The following is a 25,901-nucleotide window of genomic DNA, read 5'->3' on the forward strand; positions in this document are numbered from 1 at the left end:
CCTGTGAACTAGATGCCGGTTTTTGTTCCTGTTTAAAGATGAGATAGCTGATTCCAGGGTCCCTGGAACCTTTCCTATGAGGTAAATCCTGGGTGGACATCAGAAGGTGTATCAGTTAGGAATTGTATTGGGGCTGTGTGTAAGAGATGCCTCTCCTCATTCCCAAACAGTGGCTTAAATAAATTTGTGGTTTTACTTTTCTTCACATAGAATAAGTTTAAAAGAAGGTAACCTATGCTAGTATAACAGCTCTATAAGAGCATCAGGGACCTGGGCTCCCTCTCTCTCTGTGCTCTGCCATTCTTAGCAGATAGCTTCTAATTTCTAGGTCACCTCATGGTCCAAAGTGACTGCTGGACAACAAAGCCTAAATTCCAGGCAAGAAGTAGAAAACAGGGTGTAGGGAGAGAAAGGTCAAAACTCCAGCTGAGTCAGCTGTCTTTAGAAGCTTTCCCAGAGCCCTGCCCAGTGATTTCCCCTTTTGTCTCACTGTCTGCCCTTGGCTGTCAGGGAGGCGGGAGAATGTAGTCCATCGCCTCCTGGAATAAAAAATTAGAGTTCAGTTAGAAAGGGAAAGGGGCAGACAACTAGCCATTTTATCCACATAAGGGCATTTCAGAAATCCACGTATCCTTTTTCTTTTAAAAAAATGAGATCTAATTGACATCTAACATCGTATTAGTTTTACGTGTACAACGTAGTGATTTGATGTATGTATGTACTGCAAAATGATCAACACAATAAATTTAGTTGACATCCATCACCACACAGAGTTACACATTTTTTTTTCTTGTGATGAGAACTTTTGAGATCTGTTCTCCTGACAACTTTCGATCATACGGTACAATAATGTTAACTATAGTCAGCATGCTGTACATGACGGTTGTACATGACAACCCAGGACTTATTTATCTTATAACTGGAAGTTTGTACCTTTTGATCACCTTCACCCATTTCTCTCCATGTGTGCTTTTTTGTGTCACGACTATAAAATGGAACCCAGGATCCTAAGAGAGTGCAGGGTGTACTCTCAAATGTGGAGCCCACGGGAGGAAACATAAGTGCACCAAGTGAGTAGCTTAGACTGTGTGGGGTAACATGATTTATGGTCAAAGATTTGTTGAGCTTGTCAGGAAGAGGCTGTTTCATGGATAGGCAACTAGACAGCTGTGACACAGTGCGACTTGAATACGTCGGGAGGCCCTTTAACCTCGCAAATGCACCTCCCCCGAAGGCTTGCCGATATCTCAAAATCCTCAGTTCCTTTCATTTAAGTCTGTGGAAATGCAACTACAAAAGAGCAGGGTAATTCATTAATACTTCCCAGTTACTAACACCTCAATGTAAAGAAGCTTAATCTATTAAGGGAACTTAAAGATCTATTGGTGAGACCTTCTCATTTTCCAGACAAGGACATTAAAAGTCAAAGAGATTGAGTGGGCTTCCCAAGGTCCGATGTGTAGTGTCAGGGCTGGATCTGAGGGGAAGGGGGGAGACCAGTGGATGCCACCTGCTGGGCAGGGACCCCCCCCCCGCCACCTCCAGTAAGAGGTAGGGAGACAGGAGGAAGGGAATCTGGGGCGGCAGATGTACTTGTATGAATTGAATTTATTTATATCCTGCCTTTTCCCCGTGAGGGCTTGAGGTACTTAGCCATTTGGGCTGTGGGTGTTGCTTCCTTGAATACGTGGCTCCTTCCTCCCCACCGCCCATGCTTGAGCAATGCAAGAAACCAACAGACAGACAGACAGACAACAGTGTTCTGGGGACCTATGCTTCTTTCAGCCACATATGCCTGGAACAGAGATAAGGCTAAAGGTTCCTCTTGTTTTACATGACTGCCCTCTTCCTCAAGAGCGCTCACAATCTGCCCTGACCCCAGGTTGCTTGCGCACCTGTGGAGGGACACAGAGGGAGATAAAGGTACTCTTGAGGCATCTTTAGGATTCTTCAGGGATGGTCTTTTTGCAATTTGCAAAGGAAAAAAATTAAGCACATGGACAGTTTCCTTCTACTTTAAATTCTTGCATATGTTTTTCTTAACCCTTAGTATCTGCTGTGATGTCAGAATGTCTGATTTCACACCAGATTCCATATTTTGTTACTTCACACGTCTTTACTGATGTGCAGTGTAAAAGCTCAGAAATCAAATTGTGTGGGTTTGAATCCCAGCTCCACCATTTACCAGCTGTGTGAACTCAGGAGCTTTCTTAATAGCTATGAGCCTCAATTTTCTCCTCTGTAAAATGGGGACATGGCACCAACCACCTGAGGACTGTTGAGATAATGACTGTTAAAAGGGCTGCCTTAGCACAGTGCCTGGTAAGTATAAACACTCAGTGCACTTTAGCTCTAATTATGATTTCAGTTTACCATCGCAACATTTCATGACTTTAATGCATCATGTTTTTAATATATCATCACCAACATATGAATGTTTCAACCTTCCTAGCTGCTCTTCCTTCTGAACAATTTTGAGAACAATTGTTCTAAAAATTTCCCACATCACACACATGCTACCATCACCACCCTCACCCTCTCGTATTATCATCTTCAGAATTATTCCCTTTTTGACTTAACCTCTATCTTATGTAACTCACCACATTCTAGCTAAATGGGTGTATGATGACTGTCTCTTCTCACACTCACAGACATGACACATCATCCCAACATCCCAAGGACAATACTGGGCTCACATATAGATTTTTGGACTTCTTGGAATTGTTACCCACGGTACTTATCGCGAGCAACAGATCGTTACCTCTCTAGCCATGGGTGTTTGCTCGGAATCCTTCATCAATCCGTATGCATAATCTGAAATTCCATTTCTGTCTCATTGCTCTAGATGTAAATTTCTTGTAATTTTTAAAAATTTCTTTTGTGGGATTTCCTGTGGAACCTGCAGCCGGGTAGAACCCACCTCACCCTCCAGTGCCTGGCACCCAGTAGGTGTTACTCCTCCCCAAATTGTTAAATGGATAGAGTTATCCCAGCATAGTAAAATGACTCTGGCAAGCACCCATTTCAAGATGGTAGCATCGATGGAAAGTATTTAGGAAAACTTATTCATACTACCAGGCTTAATTATTTTTTCTTCTCTGAAAAAGGCTCAAGGTCTATTGCCAACAAAGAGAGTACCCCACTTTCAGACTTAAAGTTGTGACAATTAGAATCCCTTTAACCTCTTTCCCTAACCATTTCTGTCTCTTGTTCAAAAAATCGTTGTGTGTGTTTTTTAAGAGAAGGCACAAGTACTTGCCATTGTACTGAATTTATAATTTCTTGCTGCTTGAAAAGCCCCTTTTCTTTTTCCCACACCCAGATGACCTCTGAAATAAGACCGGGAGCTCTTGTTTTAAAACCGTCTTAAGCATACTTGATTCTTTGTATACACGAGTTTGTCTCCCTCGGAGTGGGGGAGAATATCCACTGATTCCATTACACTGGAACTTCTTTTGGATCAGTTCCTGTTGGTGGCAAATCCTTGCCTACTGAGGGTGGATTGAATTTTGGGGAACAACCAAAAGCCTTTTTTCAGAGCGTCCCTGATGACTAAGTTTGGAGATCAAGCTGGATCAAGCAAGACCATATGACTTGGGGTCAAAGTCAAACAAGGCCTCTCTGTAGAGTAATGAGGCCGAGTGGCTTTGCTATGTGGCTCTGAAGGTGTCTCTTGAGGTGACACCCACAGAGAATGCTGAGGGTTTCGTGCACAGTCAGTGGACCCTTGCTGGCTCCCTTGGGTGTCGGTGAAAGTGATGAACAGGAGACAGTGGAACTGGATCCCTGCTGCTTCTGCTCGCTGGCGTCTGTGAATCCGAGCAGCCTGTATCACCCTAGACCCCGGTTCCTCATTTGTGAAACGAGGACCATCATATTCTCCTCCAGTGTGGTTTTTAGGATAAATTTAATACCGAGAGTAAAATACTTTGTCTAGCGCATGGTGCCTGCTGATGCCCAATGGGTGTCAGTTCCTCTTCTCACTCTTCCCCTTCCTTATCTTAAATGAGGCCTGTGGTTTGAAGATGCCATTTCAGGAACGTTTGCCCCAAACTCACTCATGTTTCTTAAAAAACTACAACCACAAAATTATGTCAGGGTACCCTGCGTGCTGAGTTTCCTTCCACCTGGAGCCATGTGTATAATGGAGAGAAGAACGGACGGAAGAGATGAATAACCTGACCACCACCTAAAAAAGGATGCCAGCAGCCCCGGAGAGACTGGTTCGCCAGAGCTTCTCCGCATCCCACCCCTGCCTGGCCCATGGAGACCCCAGCCCCGTCTGCCCAGGCTGAAAGAGCAGAGGGTGGGATTCCTGAGTAATTAAAGGGAATTTGGAAGGCTGGGATGTTGCGGAATGTTAGATCAGTAGCTAGAACAGCATGTGGTGTTCTTTAGGCAGGCTTCATTGAATCCATACAAAAAAAGAAAGAGGGGCTGCCTGCCGTCTGCCCATTTATCAAACAGTGAAGCTCAACTCTCACAGCTCCACAAAAGTGTTTGACTGTTTGCTGAGTCTTGCTCCAGAAATTAAAAGCTGAACAGCCTTAGCAGGGCTGAACCGACCCTGCATTTTGAGACTCAAACTAAATTGTGCTGGGCTTTCAGATTCAGGGACCAGCTGATTATTTGGTGAAAGGAAAGGAGAATAATTTGTAATTTGCAGCCCATAAGAAACACTTAAAAAAAAAGCAAACTCCCTTCCCACAGGTTTTTGTTGCGGCTGGAAGGAGGAGGTGCTGTCTGCGACAGCTTTCTTTGCTCAGAGTGGGAAAAGTCTTGACCTCCAGTTGGGCAGAGAGCGATGTGGTGCAGCAGGGCCTCCACCCATCCCCCACCCCCAACTCCTAACAGGCTTCCTTTCCTCTTCGTGCTTTATTTGAAATGACCTTTCTCTCTTTTTGGAGGAGGAGGAGAGGATTTGGCCATCACATATTTTTAGAGAAAAAGTATTTTCACAAATGGAATTAAAGATTTTAACCACGCAAATATATTGCTTGGGAGACCATAAGATAACCACAAAAGCCTGGAAACTGGGTTTTCTGAGAATTCTCTGAAGAGCCATCAAAGGATTTGAAGGATACGTCTGTCGATGAAGAGAATGTGCTAGAAAAGGGTGATGCTCCTGGAGGACATCAAGCGGGGGGCAGAGCCTGGACGATAGGTTGAAACAGTGTCGTTATCCCCATTTGATAGATGAAAAAGCCTGATGCTCAAATGGAAGAAAGAGGCACAGGTCATTTTTTGGCTCTCCAATTTAGCACGTTTTTAAAAAGTGGTAATACCCTTCAATACTTGATGGGATTGGGAGAGGAAGAGGATGACGAGAGGTGAGCTGGAATGAAGGCAGAACCTGGTGGGTTTGGACTTTGTCTGGAGTCTTCAGGAAGGAGTGGTTGAGGTGAGGCATGCCTGGCAGCAGGGGCAGTGAGGCCATTGCAGCAATCCAGGTGTGAGATTATGGCCCTGGGGCCAATGGAGATGGAGATGCGGGGAGAATCAGGATATATTCACAATAGAGGGAGGATGGAACTTGGTCACAGACTGGAAGTAGCAGGTGCACCGGTTTGGAGAAGGAAGAGCTCTTACATGGTCAGGGGATCAGGAAAGGCTTGGAAGAGGGTGTAAGTGGATCAGTAGAGATTCATCCGCACCTCTGAGAAGGTGCTCATAGTTCGTGCCCTGCCAGTGGGAAATGAGCAGCAGCATCTCTTTTTTTTTTTTTTTTGCAGTACGTGGGCCTCTTACCGCTGTGGCCTCTCCCGCCGCGGAGCAACAGGCTCCGGACGCGCAGGCACAGCGGCCATGGCTCACGGGCCCAGCCGCTCTGCGGCATGTGGGATCTTCCCAGACCGGGGCACGAACCGCGTCCCCTGCATCGGCAGGCGGACTCTCAACCACTGCGCCACCAGGGAAGTCTGTGCAGCAGCATCTCTTATGAAGGACAGTGTGCAGGCTCCCTCTGTCTGACCACACCTGCCTGCTCGATGCTGTATTAGAAGAGAAGGGAGTTAGAAGAAATGTGGCTAGACTTAAACATCCCTGGTAATAAAAGAGAATGAATGAGTCATCAGGATAATCACTGGTCATAATGGGCAATGTTTATTGAACCCTTACTAAGTGCCAGGCACTGTTGCTAATTATTTACATATGTTTACTGTTTAAATTTTCACAAAAATTCTCTGAGGTAGGGGTTGGTATCATTCCCATTTTACAAATGAGGAAGCTGAGTCATTTGAATGTTAAATAACTCGCCCAAGGGCCCCAGAATAACAAATGGCTGAGCTTGGATCTAATCCAGGTAATCTAGCTCCAAAGCCCTTGCACAGAACCCCTCTACATACTGCCTCTTCACAAACACCATCGCTGTACACACCAAGAAAGAGGCCCATTGGTTGTGTTTTCACCTTGGCAGAAGGCCCCTCCTAGGTTTCTGGCAGATCTACGTGGTTGTCCTGGGAAGCAGCACTTAGCGTCGTCCACTTGTCAAATGAGTAAAGGGTACTCTCCAGGCCAGGGGTCGGGCTTCATGCCTTCATTCGACAAACATGGACTGAGCTCTTCGCATGTGCCCTGGGCCAGGTCCCTGCTCTCATGGACTATGTTCAGGTGGGGGGAGATGTGAAATAAGCCCTCAGAGAGTAAGCGAGCAAGACAACTGCGGAGAGTGCCGAGAGGAGGACAGAAAGCAGGGTCGCATGCTGGGGTGCTGCATGTGTTACTCTGCACCCGCTGGTCAGAGAAGGCCTCTGGGCAGAGGGACCTTGCCCAGAGGCCCGAATGTGGTAGGAGAAGGAACTAATCTTGTGACGATCTGGGTGAAATTGCATTCCTGATGGAGAGAGCTGCAGTACAAAGGCCCCCAGTGGGGGGAGGAAGCCTGGCATGTTTCAGGAACAGGGAAAAAATAAAATAAAAAGCAAGCCAGTGTGGCTGGGATGCAGTGAGGAAGGGCGAGAGTCGGAGGAGAGGAAGGCCAGGAGGCAAGGAGGGACCGGGTTACAGAGGCTGAGGTGGGGGTGAGTACCAGGTGCAGCGGAAGCCTTTGGAGGGCTGTAAACGGGGGTAACAGGTTCTGGATGAAAGCGTACACTGCCTACGTTGTGAGGAGGGGGGTGAAGCCCAGAGCGGCCAAGTGAGACCCCCCTGAGGATCCAGAGCCCCACCGTCACTCAGGTGCTCCCCCCCCCCCGCGGCGTCCCCAGCACCAGTGGTCTTCTCGGGGTTCCTCTTGGACTCCTAATAACTCATCTCAACCAAGGGTCTGTGTTTTCCTTCATTCTTTAGATTGCTGTTTGTAAACTCCGGCACTGTGCTCCCAGCTTTTCCCAGCGTGTAACTGATTCTTGTGTTGACTTACAGATCATAAGGCAGCAGTTTCCTCAGTTAACCACCAGAAGACTCGGGACCCGAGGACAGTCAAAGTAAGCACCGACAGCCCTTCCACCTGCAGAGTGCATGTCCACGGGCCTCCAGTCAGATCGGGACCCCAGGCCTTTCATCCTGAGCTCAGTCCACAGGCCTGGGGGGGAAGTCTGTGGCTGGCGGGAGTGGCCCCCTCTCCCAGGAGCCCTGAGAGCAAGGCCGTCCAAAAGGCCAGCTGCTTTAAGGAATCCGACATGGTGCCACCCTGCCTTCAGTTGTTTTTGTGAAAGAGTCTTGGGCGTTCTTTAAAAGGAGCGCCTTGTGGTTTCTTGACCAATCTCCAGGTTACTTGGATTGTTTTGGTCAACAAACTCTCTACTCTGACAGTATCCAGTCTGCCAGAGAAGCAACCCTGTACCAATCCCTGCAAGGGAGATGGGGTGGAAAGCTCCAGCCATGCTGTGGTACCCAGGATGTACTGCTTCCCATTCATCCATTCGGAACCAACCAACCAACTAATGTTTGCTTCACATTTTCTACATGTCAGATAAATGGTGCTAAGTGCTGGGGACACACGAGCAAACAGGTTTCCGCCCTCCTGGATGGAACATGTATTCTCCAGGGGAAGACAGACAAAAATGATCATCAGATTGTGAAGAGGGTTGTCCTAGAGAATAACAAAAGGTTGGTCTGGTTTAGAGAGGGTAGCCCTGGAAGGGCTTACTGAGGAGGTGACCCGAGGAGTGAGAGGCTGTGTGGATGCCTGTCTGCCAGGTGAGAGTCAACGGGAAGGGACTCTGCCTATTTAGCCCAGGCTTCACTAAAATCTGGATTTATAGAGACTTGCCTCGAAGGGTGTTTCAAAAAACTGTTGGAAGTGACTAGGTGTTCCATGAAGAAGGTCTGTTGGCCATGTAAGTTTGGTAAGCACTGAGCTAAACAGGGTCCTTTATGCAGGACTTGTCAGAACCTTTATTATACTACTGTACACCATGATTCCACTAGAGGGTGCCTTATTATGCAGCATTTCTAAACGTTTTTACCATGCTGAGTAGCAGATCAACACATACTGACTTATAAAATAATGAAACTTTTTGTTAAAAAACAACCACCACATAGGACTTGTAAGACTTGTCACTAAAAATGTTTCAAAAGCAGCAATGTCCAATACTGCCCCCTGACTCTACCCCTGGCCATCCCCAGGCAGCACATTCCCATCCTCCAAGGGTGGGTTTAACTTTGGAGCCAAATTAGGTAAAGAAAGTGGAAAGTGGACAATCAAACTGGGGAAAACCCTTTGTAGTAAAGTTCTGAAAATAAACGAGGCTCATTTTTTTCATGTGGCTCAGAAGCTCTGGGGGCAATTTCCAAAGAGACTTACAGAAAATTTTTGAGCAAGGGACATTTTGGAATAAATTTCTAATAATTTTTCAGGATGACTCCTCTCATGAACAAATCTCACTCATAATGAAAAATTCCAGTATTTGTTTAAAAATGAGCTTTCAGCCCTGGTAAGAGTATAGAGTAGAAAACCCAGATTCTTCCTTATTTGTTTGCTGGTGAGCACAGTGGTTGGCACACAAGGGCAAATCAATCCACAGAGAAGTGGATGGTTGGAAGACTCTTGAATGAATGGAAAGGAATTATTTTTCTCCAGCTTACGGTCTTTTTAGAGTCACTGGCTCCAATACATTGTTGCCATTTCTGAGATAAAAGTGTACAAATAGATAGTAAAGATAGATAGATAGTAAAGACAGGCAGTAAAAGTAGTAAAGATAGAACAGCATGGTTTCCCATCCTGCATAAGTTTGGAGAAAGTTTCCTTCTGTCTACATGTAAGAGCCTGCTTTTGTTTTCTTTTTCTTTAACCTAGAGGTTGGCAAATTAGGCAATACCTTCTTTAAAAATTCAGTTTCATTGTATCCTCTCCATAAGGATCCTCCAAGGTTGGTCTCACCTTCAACCAATTGAAAGGTAATAAGAAGCTCTAGTCTCCAACATGCCATTTGGCCTTTTAGAGAAAATCCCTCAGCAAACTTACTTGGACAGAATAAATTGGGGGGGCAGGGGGCTGATGGAGAGTGTGTTGACGTGCCTTACAGACCTGAAATAGAAACCTGAGAAGTGGTCAGAGCACTAGCTTCGCTGCAGTTGCCAATTCTAGCAACATACAGTCTGAAAAATCAAGAGGCGGTCTGACCTGAACATGTTATTACTAGCTTGATCTTAAGAAAGTATAAGGGGGCACTTTGTAAAGTTAGGGAGGCGTGTCATAACTGCCCTCCCGCCTGGAGGGGCTTCCAGAGCAAATGGAACCCACCCCCACCCCCACTACCAAAGGAGTGCCCTCCAGGTGGAAAGGCAGTTATGACAGTTGGGAAGTAGAAGGCGTAGAAGACAGAGATCAGCTCAACACAAAGAGGAACTTTCTGATCACTGCACCAACCTAAAATGAACTGGGCTACCTTCGGAGGGTCTGAGTGCTTCATCCCAGGAGGCATTCAGATAGAGGCGAGATGCCCACTGAGCAGAAGTATCACAGAATGGTATCAGGAGCGAAGGGGGAGCGGGGAAAGGGGAGGTTACCTGTGCTCCGCTCTCCTCTCCCTGGGAAGCCTCTCCCAGAACTCAGACTGCTTTCTCTTTTGTATTATCTCGTGACTGTCACCACCATATCTCCATGAGTAGAAAAGAGTAGTTAACACGTTGTACAGCATTTCTGAAAGTGAGGTCCATGAATTACTTACATTAGTATTGCCATGTGATCGTAAAAATCCACTCTGGATCTGCTAAATCAGAATCTTTGGAAGCAGGGCCTGGGAGTCTGTATTTTAATATGTTTTGTAGGTGATTCTTATTAGTAGTAAAATTTGACAGTCACCGGCTCAGCGCTTAAAAGCACTTTTAGAGGTTCAAATCCTGCCTCTACTGCTTACTCACTATATGATCTTGGGTGTGTTACTTAAATTCTCTGGGTCTTAGTTTCCTAGTCTGTAATATGGGGATAATAATTAGTTCTAGCCTCCCAGGGGTTTTGTGAGATGAAATCGGGCAATGTGTGTAAAGCACTTAGTACCTTGTTAGCTGCTGTGTTAGAATAGTAGGTAATGGCGGTCTCATAGAGCCAGGAATGTACTGCAGGGGCCTAACCCAGCAGGCTTGCTGATCTCAAATGGATGTGCCTCAGAATTATCTGTGGTGCTCATTTCAGTGCTGATTCTCGGCCCCTTATTCCCTGTCCTGAATCCTTAGGTCTGGGAAGGGGCCTTGGAATCTGTATTTTTATTACAGTCCATAAGTGGCTCTGACAAACATTAAAATTTGTAACACCACCATGTGGTGTGTTTTCTTAGTGTAGCACAGTGGCTTTGTAGTCAAACCTGCTTCCTCCCCTAAACAGCTGTATGACCTTGAACAAATTACTTAAGCTTTCTTGCCTCCATTTTCTCATCTGTAGAAAGATTATAATAATCCCCATTTCATAGAATTATTTTACAAATTAATGTATGTAAAGCACTTTCCAAAGTGCCCAGCACATAGCAAGTGTTCAATAGATTGTAGCTAAAACCCAAACAAAATGCAGCCTCCATCCCTCATTCGTCTTAATTGAAAACATTGCTGTTATTAAGCCCATTCTGAGTTAATAAAAGGTCCTGGTCTTTGTCTTACATTCAGTGTCAACTGAGATACTGAGTTTATCCTTTTTAAGATACAGTTCTTTAAGACTGCCATTTATTGATTAAGAAAAACATAGACCAAATGAATTTTTGTTGGTGGTACAGTTAACAGTCATAAACACACTCTTCTTCTTGGGTCCATGTATATAAGAGATTAAGTACAAATGGAAATTTTTTTATCCCACTTTCTGCTTTGCAAAGTATTTGACTTAACATTTTCTGTAGGAGGCAATTTTGGTTATTTTTACCTGTCTGATTGATGGCTGGCAACATGGAACTTTGCTTTAATTCTAGACTTCCAACATGTTGAGCCTTGCAGAGGAGTTAACTCTTCTAGCTCAGGGAGGATGGGTCCAGCCGTCTTTGGCCTTGGGCTCCCGCGGCTCAGGAACCTCCACCTGATGAGGGTGCATGTGGGTCTCTCTCTCTTCCTTTGTGGCCCAGGTATCATTACTACGGCATCGCGGTGAAGGAAAGCTCCCAATATTATGATGTGATGTATTCCAAGAAAGGAGCCGCCTGGGTGAGCGAGACGGGCAAGAAAGAAGTGAGCAAACAGACGGTGGCATATTCACCCCGGTCCAAACTTGGAACATTGCTGCCAGAGTTTCCAAATGTCAAAGATCTAAATCTGCCGGCCAGTCTGCCAGAGGAGAAGGTGACCACGTCTGAAGTGTTGCTGGGAGTGGGTGGTTTCTCTCTCTCTCTCTCTCTCTCTCTCTCTCTCACACACACCACAGCACACACACACACACACACACACACACACACACACACACATACACTTTTATTACAAAATGGTGAGTTTAAAAATATAAAGATAGAAATCAGATTCAAGTATGGACTTTAGTTGACAATAACAATGTATCCGTGTTGGTCCATTAGTTGTGACAAATGTTCCATCCTAATGCAAGATGTTAACGGTAGAGGTAACTGGGTTTGAGCTATAAGGGAACTGCCTGAACTATCTTCAAAACTGTACTACAACCCAGTACTATTCTAAAATTAAAAGTTTCTATCTCTCTACCTATCTATCTTACTTACCTTCCTACCCATCTATGATGTTGTACTGTCTCATTTCACAAGGGCCCCCTCCTCTGGATTGCTTTTATATAGGATAAAGTTTATTTTCCCATGTGCTGCAGAGGATGTGGTGAAATTATAGTCCCATAGACAAAAAAGATTTTATAGGTACAGTGAATCGGATAGTTTGGGCCATAGGGTATTGGGAAGAAATAATTGGAAACACAAATTTGGAGACTTTCCCCTGGGTGGTCACATCCTAATGCACCTACCTTGTGCTGCCCAGTGTGCCAGTAGGTGATGAGTTTCTACATATCGCACTGGGTTGCAGTGGTGAATGAGACTTGAGTCCTGCTCTCAGGAAGCTTACAGTCGAGCAGGGAGACAGATGCTTGCACAAGCAAACTAAGTTTATATAAAGCATATATCTAGGTTCTAAAACAAAAAGAATATCTGAAAAGAATGCTTTAAATCTAAGAACTAGATAAATCCTTATTTTTTCTCAAATTTGCTTTCTTGCTCAACAAACTTCCTGTACCATTGCTTTAAAATTCTTAGTTAAATGGAGCTGGAGATGCAATTCTTTTGCTAAGCAGATTCTAGAGAATTTCCAAATGTCTTTTTGTGATTTGGGCAAAAGCACCTCTTCTTATGAGTACATGCTGGGTTTTAACTTTTCAGTATCTCAGCTGATGAGAATTTAATTCGGTAGGCCTCTACTATGTGCCAGGTACTGTACTAAATGCTGGATACACAAGCATGAATAATATGCTATTTTTATTTTCCCAGAGTCCACAGTTTCAGGGGGTGGAGATGGGGCAGAGAGAGAAACCCATGCTTTCCATACCACAGGGTGAGTGCTCTGAGGGAGAAACACACTCAGGTGTTATGGGAGCACAGAGGAGGGAGCTGAGAGTCAGCGGGCCCCACCTAGTGAAAATGAGTTTTGTCTGGGTCTTGCAGGATGAGTAGGAATTAGGCGAATTTCATCCCCTCCACATAGAATAAATGACTTGAAATTGAAATTCCAAGGGCAGAAGTAACACGTATTAATGTATGCCTTTATTGTTGATCCCTCCTCACCCCTCACAGGTTTCTACCTTTATTATGATGTACAGAACACACTGTCAGAGAATACTGGACACTGTAATAAGAGCCAACTTTGATGAGGTAGGTCAACAAGTGTTGAGCTATGAATACTCTGCGTTAAAATATTATGATAACACGAACTTCTATTTCACGAGCTCCCTGCTAGTTGCCAGGCCTCTGGAAGCCCTTGATGCACATTAGCTCATTTAATCCTCACAGTGATCCTAGGAAGCAGGCATTGTTACTATCCCCATTTTACAGATTCTCTGTGTGAACAGCAGTTGGCATGGCTTTTTACTTGCTCTGTCTAGTGAACTGCATCCTGCCCAGTTGGCCTCCTGGGAACACAGTTTTGCCAAGGTATCATTACACCCAGAATTATACATTCAGAAAAACGAAAGGAAAGCTGTTCTTTATTTTTGATTTAACCTTTTCCTGAGGCTTATCCGCTTCAGTGCATTTGGAGCTGGTTACCCTCCATTCTCAAGGTCTGGTCCCCATGTCCATCTCACACTGCCGGTAGGGCCATCTTTGAATACAAACAATCTAAGAATTTCATGTCATTTTTATTTAAAAATATTACAGTTAAGGAATGGGGAGGAGAAATAAGGGAGGATTGAAGCACTGGTTATATAACCAAAGAGACAATAAAATCTTCTTGCCTAAAATGCCATCCAAAAGAATCTTCCAACAGGATGGCAGGAAACCGCACATTTCACCCCATAAACCTGAGGCCTTTCTGTTGAAAGAAAATGCCTTTCGGGCAGGAAAAAAAAAAAAAAAAAAAAAAAAAAAAAAAAAAAAAAAACTAAACTAAACCAAAGACACCACCCTGAGATCAGGTGTGGGCATTCAATTTCAGGGAAGATAACCCAGGCTCTACAGGGGTTATAAAAATCAGTAGTTATTGGTGAAAAAGATGCTGGAGATTCCCTTTTTGTGTGTTTTAGGGGGGCATGTGCTGTTGGAGATGGAGGGGAAGAGGATGAGGTAAGGCAGTGAATGCTTGTTGAGCACTTGCCGGTACTTGCGCACCTTGTTTACTGTTCCCTCAGGAGCCCAGTGTAGCAGCGGTACCACCGTATGTGAGCTGTCGCTTGGTTCTTAGACATGGCTCCAGAAGAGGTGGCAGCGTGTTGGCAGAGAAGGACTATTCTTCCTGCTCTTGACTTTCATCCACTAGATTCTTAAATTCCCCAAATTCCTTGAGTGACCATTTACATGGAATTATTTTCTTTTTAAAGAAAGCAAACTCACTGCTTTCTCTTGTACTGTAGTTTGGCTATGTCTCACGAATCAAAGACAGTGCACTGAGATCTGGGCAAACCATGACTCATGTCTGGTTAAGACAACACTGGCTTCTGTAACAGATAAGCCCCAAGTCTTAACACAGTGAGACAATACGTGTCACAATCCAACGTGGACGCCCTTGGTTGGAAGGCTGGTTTCTGGGGGTGGTTCAGGGACCCAGGCTTCTTCTACCTTGTGGCCACACCCTGCCCTAGAGCCTTGGAGTCCCCTGTTCAGCTGATGGATGGGGAAAAGGATTACAGGGAAGACATCCCCTTTTTTAACCTTGTCAGCCCAGAAATAAAATGCATCACTTTTGCCCATAATCTGTTGGCAAGAGCTGGTCTCACAGCCCCACCTTGAGGTAAGGGGAGCTGGGAAGTGTGGCCCCTCACTGGGCGGCAGCTTATACTACTAGAGAAGAGGAGCTCTGGTGGATAGCTGTCCCTCTCTGCCACAAAAGTACTAACAACAAAACTGGTGACAGTCCTCCCTTATGTTCATATCTAGCTTTATACATCTCAAAACTTGATCATCATCTCACTTCACTGAATTCCATTCATCAATTCCAACACTTGTTGGGCATCTAATGGTGCCATATGCTGCTCTGGCCCCCAGAAATGGGGTGACAGGACACGGTCTTGAGGGAAAAAAAAGGCACGCACACAAGCAATTAGGATGCAGAATATATGGTCCAGAAACCTTGTGAGGGCTTGAGTGCTCCTGCGGGAAAAGTGCTAGACTCGGAGCTTAGGCTTGGATTCAAGACGTGGCTCAATTCCTCGTCCTAGAAATGAAGATAAAAATATCATCCCTGCCTATCCAGTTCACAGGATTACTGGAAGGAGGAGATGAGACAGTGCCTGGTAAAAGGTCATACAAATGCTTGCTCTCGTCAGATACGTCAACCAGAGAGTTAAGAGAGGTCGCACAGTTGGTTAGATCTTTGTCACCTAACACTGCTGGTCCAGTATTTCTTTCTACCCCTGGGCAGGGGTATTTGGTGGCCGTTTTTGAGACGGCTGATCGAGATGTTGTTCATTCTACCCAAACACGAAAGAATGAAGGGGGGTATTTTACCTCTGATGGGCATGGCTTTCTCCTACAGCTGAGAAAAGTCATTGGTAAATAAATGGTGGATGCATCTGGTACACTTTGAGGGTGTAGTTTGTTTCAGGTCTTCAAGATCTTTAATATCCATTGAGGTCACAGTGTAGACTAGTATTACAATCTTACATTATCTTATTGTTTGCCTGTTCATTGTTTGTCTCCTACCACCACCATGGAAGCCCTTGAGGGCAGGGACCTTGTTTGTCTTGCTTACTACTGTATCCAGGTCAATTATACTCTCAGGCTCTCAGTAAATGTTTCTTGGGTGGGTGAGTGGATGGATGGATGGATGGGTGGATGGGTGGATGGATGGAAAACCGCCACAGACTTATAGCATTGTCAGGCAAGCACAAAGAGTCCAAGTCTGCAGGTAGGGGACTTGCTCCAAAGCCTTCTCCAAACTACATTGCACAGAGAGCTGTAAAATCAGATAGTCCTGTGTTTGATCCCAAATTCACCACTTTCTAGCCTGTGACCTTGAGCAAGGTACTTAACCTCTCTGAGCCTCAATTTCTTTTTCTGTAAAATGGAGATAATAACTATATCTACCTCACAGTAAAATTGTGATGATTACATGGAAATTGTATAGATAAAGTGTCTGATTTCAAACTCAGAGCATAATAAGTGGTAGGTATTTTGGTAGTTATTGTTTTGTCAAGTTCCTTTTAACACTGTAGCAATTAAGTACCCATGACTGGAAGTCATCAGATATGTTTCCACAAGGTGCCAATATATTAGGAATGAACTAAACATAGGCATGGAAAAGAAATAGAAAACTTACTTAGGTATTCTTAAGGAAATCATCTCCTGATACTTCATTGAACAGAGAGAAAAAGGGCTGGGAGTTCAAGGGACTGAAGTAGATAATCCAGGAAACTTGGTTTAAATAATCATTTTCAATCATTTACCCCTGATTCGCTCACCATTTATGCTTGCAAGGAGTGAGGAGAACTTTTCCCTTCTGTCTAATTATGTTTCCATTTGTTAAATGCCTTCATCATGCCAGGCATCTTACAAGTTATCTTATTTCATCCTACTGATAGGCAGACACCATCTCCATTTTATAAAGGCTGGTAACTCTCATATTTGTATATTCGTTTAGTCTGAGCTCCAGATTCAAATGACTTGCCGTCTAACTTACGGTGGTCTAATCAGAGCTCTGATTTTCACTCCCAGATTTGTTCTTCCCAAGTCTTAGATTGCCACTACCACACACAATTGCTCAAACCACAAACCTCGGTTCTTCTTTTCCCCTCGCGCTTCATATCTAGTCTGTCAGGAGGTCCTGTTGGCTCAGCCTCCTGATATGAACACTGTGTCTGTCCATTTCACCCCTGACTTCCAAGTATCAGCCCTTGAGCTTTACACTGTTCTCCCTCCTTTTTTTTCCTTCTCACTCTGAGGAACTAGTCCACTGGACATTAAATGCTCTTAAATGCAGAGTAGGAAGGGAGGTCAAAACTGGATAATATGCCCTCTACAAAGGCTGCCCTGGTACCAGGACTGATCAGGGCTCCCTGTGCCACTTGAACAGACTTGAAAAAGACAGATGGCTGCTAATGAGAGTGACTTTCTACAGATTTGTTTTAATGTACACAGCAGCTAATGTTTGCCAGAATTTCTGCTGGAAATTGACTACTCATTAAAAAAAAAAAAAAAAAGAGTAGGGCTACATGCAAGGAGAGCTTAGAAAGGCAGATGAATTCAGAATCTACCAAATACTAGGAATCAACTGGGCAATGCTTATTCAGAGTTGGAAAGACAGGCAGGGAGGTCCAGGACCTGGCCAGAGGCCAGTGCCCAGGGATGAGATGGGATCCGGAGACAGCAGCGGGTTGTCTGGAGGGTAAGCACCTTGTCTAAGAGATGTGGCCACCTCCAGGCCCAAGGCGGCCAGCAGTCAGCCACCAGGTGTCCCAATAAGAACAGGAACCTTGACAGGTGAGCAGAGCCACCATGGGGATCCTGGCTGGGTGACGCTCAGAAACGTAGGCAAGCGTGTCTCAAATGTCTTAGGGCAGTGCACTGATTTCTTGGGCCTCATAGTTGTAGTGCCTCCATGATACAAATAATAATAATAGTAATAATAATAGCAGCTAACCTTTATTGAGCATTTACTATGTGCCAACCACTGTAATAAGTACTTTTTAGGACTCTTTACCAAAATCTAGTAAATACTACTTTTATTCCCATTTCACAGGTAAAGAAACTGAGGCATAGAGATATTATACCCCTAGTTGGTAGTGGTGACAGGATTAGAACCCTGGAAGGCAGTCTTCACTCATTTGGATTTTTTTTGTTGGTTTTAATTTTCAATCTCATTGTAAACTTTGCAATATTTTCACTCTCGTGGAATTAACAGAACTGTGACTTTGAGTTTCATAATTTACAAACCTGACCTCCTTTACCACTTTGATCCTGTTTTTGGAAATTGCCATTTTCCCTCTAGGAAGTCAGGGGGCATGCTTTTCTCCTCATTCCTCACCCGCAAAGGCTCCCATCCAGTGTTTACGCTGGGAATTCCAGCCTGGCCGTGGGGATCAGGGAATTCTGTCCATCCGAGGCTGAGCTCAGGTCACCAAGCTGGGGTCAGAGGAAGCCTGGTCAAAGGAAAGTAAGACCCTACTTCTAAGAGGGGCTTGGAGGACAACTGCAGGTCCCCAGGCTGGGGCAGAAAGCTGGGATGTGGGCAGCAGTCCAAGAAGAGGCATAGGTCTCAGGAATGGGGTAGAAGCCCACGTGAAGAGCAAACTAGCCACTAGACTGATCTGTGAAAAGACAAATTCATCCATTCCCTGACTTGCTGTCTGGCTTTGGACAAATAAGTTAATGTCTCTACACAATGGGAGCAGTGATCCTAAGCTGTAGTATTAACTGAGAGAACCTGTGCTAAGTTCCTGACGTATAGTAGCACTCAATAAATACATAACGCTGACACCATTAACAATACCACCTCCAAAGTGTTAGACTTGGGTACTAAATGACCTCCTGCCTTGGGTCAGGATCGATTTGGGGAACCAGGGATGTGGGAAGTGCTGTACACAAGGGTTCAGGAGTGCCCATCTGTGGAGGAAAGAAAGATACATAGTACAGGAACCAAGTTGAGCTTGTAAGAATTCACAAAACTTCAATTATTTGTTCCCTAATTTTAAGATGAGTCACTCCTCAGTGTTAGCCGAAGTCTAGGTATCTTTAGTGTTATTATACATACCAGATACCCATCTTCTACCGTGTCACTTCCCTTCCCTTATCTTGTCCCACCCCCCACCTGCTCTCTCCCTGACCTCCAACTCAGACTCTGGAAGATACAGGGGTAGGGGGCCTGCTCTCCTCGTATTAATAACAATAACTCCATTTTGAGTGCCCGCTAGATTTCTGTCCTGTGCTAGTGGTTGGGCTTGGGTGTCCTCGTACCTTACTGTCCAGATGGCACCGTCTAGCGTCCCATAATGACGCTAGCCAGCCAAGGCTGCACCAAGGGCTCTTTGAGAAAGTGCTCGAATTTGGCCACGAAGAGGCCTTTGCACTTTATCCATTTTGGGGGCGCACAAGATTGTATCAGGAGACTTCTGTCTGTGACACCTACTCTTCTTCCTCCTAGACACAGTCCTCTTACCAGCAACTCGCACAATGTTCCCTTCCTTTCCAGAACACCCTGGGGTCCCCGAGGCACCAACAGGCCCAAAGAATAGTTGTAGTGCTCTGAGCTTTTTAGAAGCAACATCCCACCTTCCCTTTTTTAAACTTTTTACCCAGACCACGCTCAGCATGAAAGGGCAGATGGGTTAACTTGCTACTGCTCTCTCCCAGGGCAGGATAGACCCCAGGCTGCCAGGCCAAGTGCTTCTCTAGCAGGGGGCATGCACCCAGACGGGCAGGGTGAGGACTTGGGACAGGAGGACCTTCCGGGGCCTCGTAAGCCACCCAGGCTGGGATGGCCTCTGCTGCTGCAAGGGGAGAAGAGAATAACGCTGTGGACTGGGCTGGCCTTGGCTGAGTCCCAGGGCTCTGCTGGGAGGGCCTTGTGTAACCTCAACGGTTCTTCTCTCTGTGGGTTGATACAGGTTCAAAGTTTCCTTCTGCACTTTTGGCAAGGAATGCCGCCCCACATGCTGCCCGTGCTGGGCTCCTCCACGGTGGTGAACATCGTCGGCGTGTGTGACTCCATCCTCTACAAAGCTATCTCTGGAGTGCTGATGCCCACTGTGCTGCAGGCATTACCTGACAGGTGGGCACGCTTCTTCTCATATCCCCTCATGGCTGGTCCTCAGCAGGTATTGTTCCTGCTTCTCATTTATTGAATAGAACCATGTACTGTCTGGGGGCCTCCCTTGTAAAGACCATTAATATTGGACTTTAAATTTTATTTATATTTTTGAATATAAATAAAATTTAGTATTTCCAGTATAAATAAAATTTAACATTTTGAACCTCTTGTATCACTCAAAATTCAAAAAGGATGATATGTTACACAGTGAAAAGTCTCCTAATCTTCTTCCCCACATACCCAGGTCCTCTCCCCAGAGCATCAAATACAGTCATTTTCTTAGGGCCCTGTCCGGATCTGCTATGCACATGTAACCAGTGCATGACATATACTTTTTCTTACTCAAATGATGACATACTACATATGCTGTTCTATACCTTGTTTCAAAAAAACAAGTCTTGGAGATTGTGTTGGGCAGCTTCTGTGCCCCTTCAGATGCAGGCTCCGCTGTGTTCCATGCTGCCTTCTGCCCGGTGAGGGGTAGGTGGGGAGGGTGGACTGCATGGAACTCCTTATGGGGCTCCCTTTCCCTCTGGCTTCCAGCCCTGATCAGCTGGTGGTGGGGAGGGGGTCAGAAGGGACATCAAAGGGAGGGAGGAGAGTGAAGTCAGGAGATTGCCTCCCTACCTCCCTCCCTATGAGGTCACCCCCCGGCTGGCCACGTACCTCCACTGGGCTCTGCTGCCCTCCAGGCCGCCTCTCTCCCTCCAGGTTGTCCTTTCATCATGAGGTGGATGAGAGCCTGCTGACCCTAACCCCTGGTTGCAGCGGTCACCTTTATGGGTTCTCCTATGCCTATCCACGCCTTTATGACTTGTCCCTTATAAACAAACTCTAGTGTTTTGAGTGGCATCTGTTTCCTGTTGGGACTGCTACAGAGAGCATTTTACATCAGTCTATAAAGAGGTGTTTTTTTTTTTTCTTTTTCACACCTGCATATTGTTCCTCTGTGTTGAGTTAAATTAGTTGTCTTGATGTTTCCAATCTTGTCCTATTACAATGCTGTGATGAATGATGTTTTTAGTACATTCTTTGCCGTGGTGCAGTTTGTTAGTTTCCTAGGGCTGCAATAACCAAGTACCACAAACTGGGTGGCTGAAAACAACAAACGTATTCCCTCACAGTTCTGGAGGCCACAAGTCTAAAATCAAGTTGTTGTCAGGGTTGGTTCTTTGCAGAGACTTTGAGGGAGGATCTGATCTGTGCCTCTCTCACAGCTTCTCATGGGTGCCGTCTATCCTTGGCGTTCCTTGGCTTGTAGCTGCATCACTCCAGTCTCTGCCTCCCATCTTCACATTGATTCCCACTCTGTGTCTTGCTGTCTCCCGTAAGGACACTTGTCGCTGGATTTGAGGCCCACCCAGTTAATCCAAGGTTTCATCTCAAGCTCCTTAATTTAAGCATATCCACAAAGGCCCTGTAATCATATAAGGTCAACTTCATGGGTTCCAATTGGACGTATTATGGGGGGGAACAACCCTTCATCCTACTACATAGAGTATATGTGCAGGATAAATTCCTAAAGGGCTGAATTCCTGGTTCAAAGGGTCTGTGACTTAAACTTGTCTCAGTGAGGTTTTAATTTGCATTTATCTTATTACGAATGGAGTTGAATATCTCTTCATGTCTTTAAGAGTGATTTCTATTTCTTTCCCATGAACTCTCTGTTCTTATCCTTTGACTATTTTTCCATTTGGTAGTTGATGTTTTTCTCATTGATTTCTTTTTTTAAATTTTATTTTATTTATTTTTTTATACACCAGATTCTTATTAGTTATCCACTTTATACATATTAGTGTATATATGTCAATCCCAATCTCCCAATTCATCACACCACCACCACCACCACTTTCCCCACTTGGTGTCCGTACGTTTCTTCTCTGCATCTGTGTCTCAATTTCTGCCCTGCAGACCAGTTCATCTGTACCATTTTTCTAGGTTCCACATATATGCGTTAATATACGATATTTGTTTTTCTCTTTCTGACTTACTTCACTCTGTATGACAGTCTCTAGATCCATCCACGTCTCTACAAATGACCCAATTTCTTTCTTTTTTATGGCTGAGTAACATTCCATTGTATATATGTACCACAACTTCTTTATCCATTCGTCTGTGGATGGGCATTTAGGTTGCTTCCATGACCTGGCTATTGTAAACAGTGCTGCAATGAACATTGGGGTACATATGTCATTTTGAATTGTGGTTTTCTATGGGTATAGGCCCAGTAGTGGAATTGCTGGGTCATATGGTAATTCTATTTTTAGTTTTTTAAGGAACCTCCATACTGTTCTCCATAGTGGCCGTATCAATTTACATTCCCACCAACAGTGCAAGAAGTTTCCCTTTTCTCCCCACCCTCTCCAGCATTTGTTGTTTGTAGATTTCCTGATGATGCCCATTCTAACTGGTGTGAGGTGATACCTCATTGTGGTTTTGATTTGCATTTCTCTAATAATTAGTGATGTTGAGCAGCTTTTCATGTGCTTCTTGGCCATCTGTATGTCTTCTTTGGAGAAATGTCTATTTAGGTCTTCTCCCCACTTTTGGATTGGGTTGTTTGTTTTTTTCATATTGAACTGCATGAGCTTTTTATATATATTGGAGATTAATCCTTTGTACGTTGATTCGTGTGCAAATATTTTCTCCCATTATGAGGGTTTTTTTTTTTTTTTTTTTTGTGGTATGTGGGCCTCTCACTGTTGTGGCCTCTCCCATTGCGGAGCACAGGCTCCGGACATGCAGGCTCAGCGGCCATGGATCACGGGCCTAGCCGCTCCACGACACGTGGGATCTTCCCGGACCGGGGCACGAACCCATGTCCCCTGCATCGGCAGGCGGACTCTCAACCACTGCGCCACCAGGGAAACCCGAGGGTTGTTTTTTTGTCTTGTTTGTAGTTTCCTTGGCTGTGCAAAAACTTTTAAGTTTAATTAGGTCCCATTTGTTTATTTTTGTTTTTATTTCCATTACTCTCGGAGGTGGATCAAAAAAAGATCTTTCTGTGATTTATGTCAAAGAGTGTTTGTTCTTCCTATGTTTTCCTCTCAGAGTTTTATAGTGTCCAGTCTTACATTTAGGTCCCTAATCCGTTTTGAGTTTATTTTTGTATATGGTGTTAGGGAGGGTTCTAATTTCATTCTTTTACATGTAGCTGTCCAGTTCTCCCAGCACCACTTACTGAAGAGACTGTCTTTTCTCCATTGTATATCCTTGCCACCTTTGTCATAGATTAGTTGACCATAGTTGCATGGGTTTATCTCTGGGCTTTCTATCCTATTCCATTGATCTATATTTCTGGTTTTGTGTCAGTACCATACTCTCTTGATTATGGTAGCTTTGTAGTATAGTCTGAAGTCCGGGAGCCCGATTCCTCCAGCTCCGTTTTCTTCCTTCAAGACTGCTTTGGCTATTTGGGGTCTTTTGTGTCTCCATACAAATTTTAAGATTTTTTGTTCTAGTTCTGTAAAAAATGCCATTGGTAATTTGATAGGGATTACATTGAATCTGTAGATTGCTTTGGTAGTATAGTCATTTTCACAGTATTGCTTCTTCCAATCCGAGAACATGGTATATCTCTCCATCTGTTTGTATCATCTTTAATTTATTTCGTCACTGTCTTATAGTTTTCTGCATACAGGCCATCTATCTCCCTAGGTAGGTTTATTCCTAGGTATTTTATTTTTGTTGCAATGGTAAATGGGAGTGTTTCCTTAATATCTCTTTCAGATTTTTTGTCATTAGTGTATAGGAATGCAAGAGGTTTCCATGCATTAATTTTGTATCCTGCAACTTTACCAAATTCATTGATTAGCTCTAGTAGTTTTCTGCTGGCATCTTTAGGATTCTCTATGTATAGTATCATGTCATCTGCAAACAGTGACAGTTTTACTTCTTCTTTTCCAATTTGTATTCCTTTTATTTCTTTTTCTTCTCTGATTGCCATGGCTAGGACTTCGAAAACTATGTTGAATAATAGTGGTGAGAGTGGACATCCTTGTCCTGTTACTGATCTTAGAGGAAATGCTTTCAGGTTATCACCATTGAGAATGACATTTGCTGTGGGTTTGTCGTATATGGCCTTTATTATGTTGAGGTAGGTTCCCTCTATGCACACTTTCTGGAGAGTTTTTATCATAAATGGGTGTTGAATTTTGTCAAAAGCTTTTTCTGCATCTATTGAGATGATCATACGGTTTTTATTCTTCAGTTTGTTATTATGGTGTATCACATTGATTGATTTGCATATATTGAAGAATCCTTGCATCCCTGGGATAAATCCCACTTGACCATGTGCATGATCCTTTTAAGGTGTTGTTGGATGCGGTTTACTAGTATTTTGTTAAGGATTTTTGCATCTATATTCATGAGTGATATTGGTCTGTAATTTTCCTTTTTTGTAGTATCTTTGTCTGGTTTTGGTATCAGGGTGATGGTGGCCTCATAGAATGAGTTTGGGAGTGTTCCTTCCTCCGCAATTGTTTGGAAGATTTTGAGAAGGATGGGTGTTAGCTCTTCCCTAAATGTTGGATAGAATTCACCTGTGAAGCTCTCTGGTCCTGGGCTTTTGTTTGTTGGAAGATTTTTAATCACAGTTTCAATTTCATGCCTTGTGATTGGTCTGTTGGTATTTCCTATTTCTTCCTGGTTCAGTCTTGGAAGATTATACTTTTCTAAGAATTTGTCCATTTCTTCCAGGTTGTCCATTTTATTGCCACAGAGTTGCTTATAGTAGTCTCTCAGGATGCTTTGTATTTCTGCGATGTCTGTTGTAACATCTCCTATTTCACTTCTAGTTTTAATGATTTGAGTCCTCTCCCTCTTTTTCTTGATGAGTCTGGCTAATGGTTTATCAATTTTATCTTCTCAAAGAACCAGCTTTTAGTTTTATTGATCTTTGCTATTGTTTTCTTTGTTTCTATTTCATTTATTTCTGCTCTGATCTTTATGATTTCTTTCCTTCTACTAACTTTGGGTTTTGTTTTTTTTTCTTTCTCTAATTCTTTTACGTGTAAGGTTAGATTGTTTATTTGAGATGTTTTTTGTTTCTTAGGTAGGATTGTATTGCTGTAAACTTCCCTCTTAGAACTGCTTTTGCTGCATCCCATAGGTTTTGGATCGTCGTGTTTTCATTGTCATTTGTCTCTAGGTATTTTTTGATTTCCTCTTTGATTTCTTCAGTGATCTCTTGGTTATTTAGTACGTATTGTGTAGCCTCCATGTGTTTATGTTTTTTACATTTTTTTCCCTGTGATTGATTTCTAATCTCATAGCATTGTGGTCAGAAAAGATGCTTGATATGTTTTCAGTTTTCTTAAATTTACTGAGGCTTGATTTGTGACCCAAGATGTGATCTATCCTGGAGAATGTTCAGTGCACACTTGAGTAGAAAGTGTAATCTGCTGTTTTTGAATGGAATGTCCTATAAATATCAATTAAATCTATCTGGTCTGTTGTGTCATTTAAAGTTTGTGTTTTGTTATTAATTTTCTGTTTGGATGATCTGTCCATTGGTGTAAGTGAGGTGTTAAAGTCCCCCACTATTATTGTGTTACTGTCGATTTCCTCTTTTATAGCTGTTAGCAGTTGCCTTATGTATTGAGGTGCTCCTATGTTGGGTGTATATATATTTATAATTGTTATATCTTCTTCTTGATTGATCCCTTGATCATTATGTAGTGTCCTTCCTTGTCTCTTGTAACATTCTTTATTTTAAAGTCTATTTTATCTGATATGAGTATTGTGACTCCAGCTTTCTTTTGATTTCCATTTGCACGGAATATCTTTTACCATCCCCTCACTTTCAGTCTGTATGTGTCCCTATGCCTGAAGTGGGTCTCTTGTAGACAGCATATATATGGGTCTTGTTTTTGTATCCATTCAGCAAGCCTGTGTCTCTTGGTTGGAGCATTTAATCCATTCACATTTAAGGTAATTATTGATATGGATGTTCCTGTTACCATTTTCTTACTTGTAATGGGTTTGTTTTTGTAGGTCCTTTTCTTCTCTTGTGTTTCCCACTTAGAGAAGTTCCTTTAGCATTTGTTGTAGAGCTGGTTTGCTGGTGCTGAATTCTCTTA

The 25,901-nt window shown here is 43.8% G+C and overlaps 1 protein-coding gene across 2 annotated transcripts in view; it reads left to right on the forward strand.

Moving 5' to 3' along the window:
- RFX4 (regulatory factor X4) overlaps nt 1-25,901 on the forward strand; it is a 164,964-nt gene that overhangs the window by 80,085 nt on the left and 58,978 nt on the right. Inside the window, exons 5-8 of one of the 2 annotated variants that reach the window (XM_027107437.1) lie at nt 7,363-7,424; nt 11,487-11,700; nt 13,158-13,235; nt 19,619-19,782. In XM_027107437.1, the coding sequence (XP_026963238.1) occupies nt 7,363-7,424; nt 11,487-11,700; nt 13,158-13,235; nt 19,619-19,782 (518 nt within the window). Of the gene's footprint in view, nt 1-7,362; nt 7,425-9,728; nt 9,912-11,486; nt 11,701-13,157; nt 13,236-19,618; nt 19,783-25,901 lie in introns of those variants that run through there. The other variant, XM_027107439.1, reaches the window with a different exon arrangement.

The sequence above is a fragment of the Aethalodelphis obliquidens genome, unplaced genomic scaffold (genome assembly GCF_003676395.1).
Source record: "Aethalodelphis obliquidens isolate GAN/ISIS:26980383/991018 unplaced genomic scaffold, ASM367639v1 scaffold8, whole genome shotgun sequence".
Classification (NCBI taxonomy): domain Eukaryota; kingdom Metazoa; phylum Chordata; class Mammalia; order Artiodactyla; family Delphinidae; genus Aethalodelphis; species Aethalodelphis obliquidens.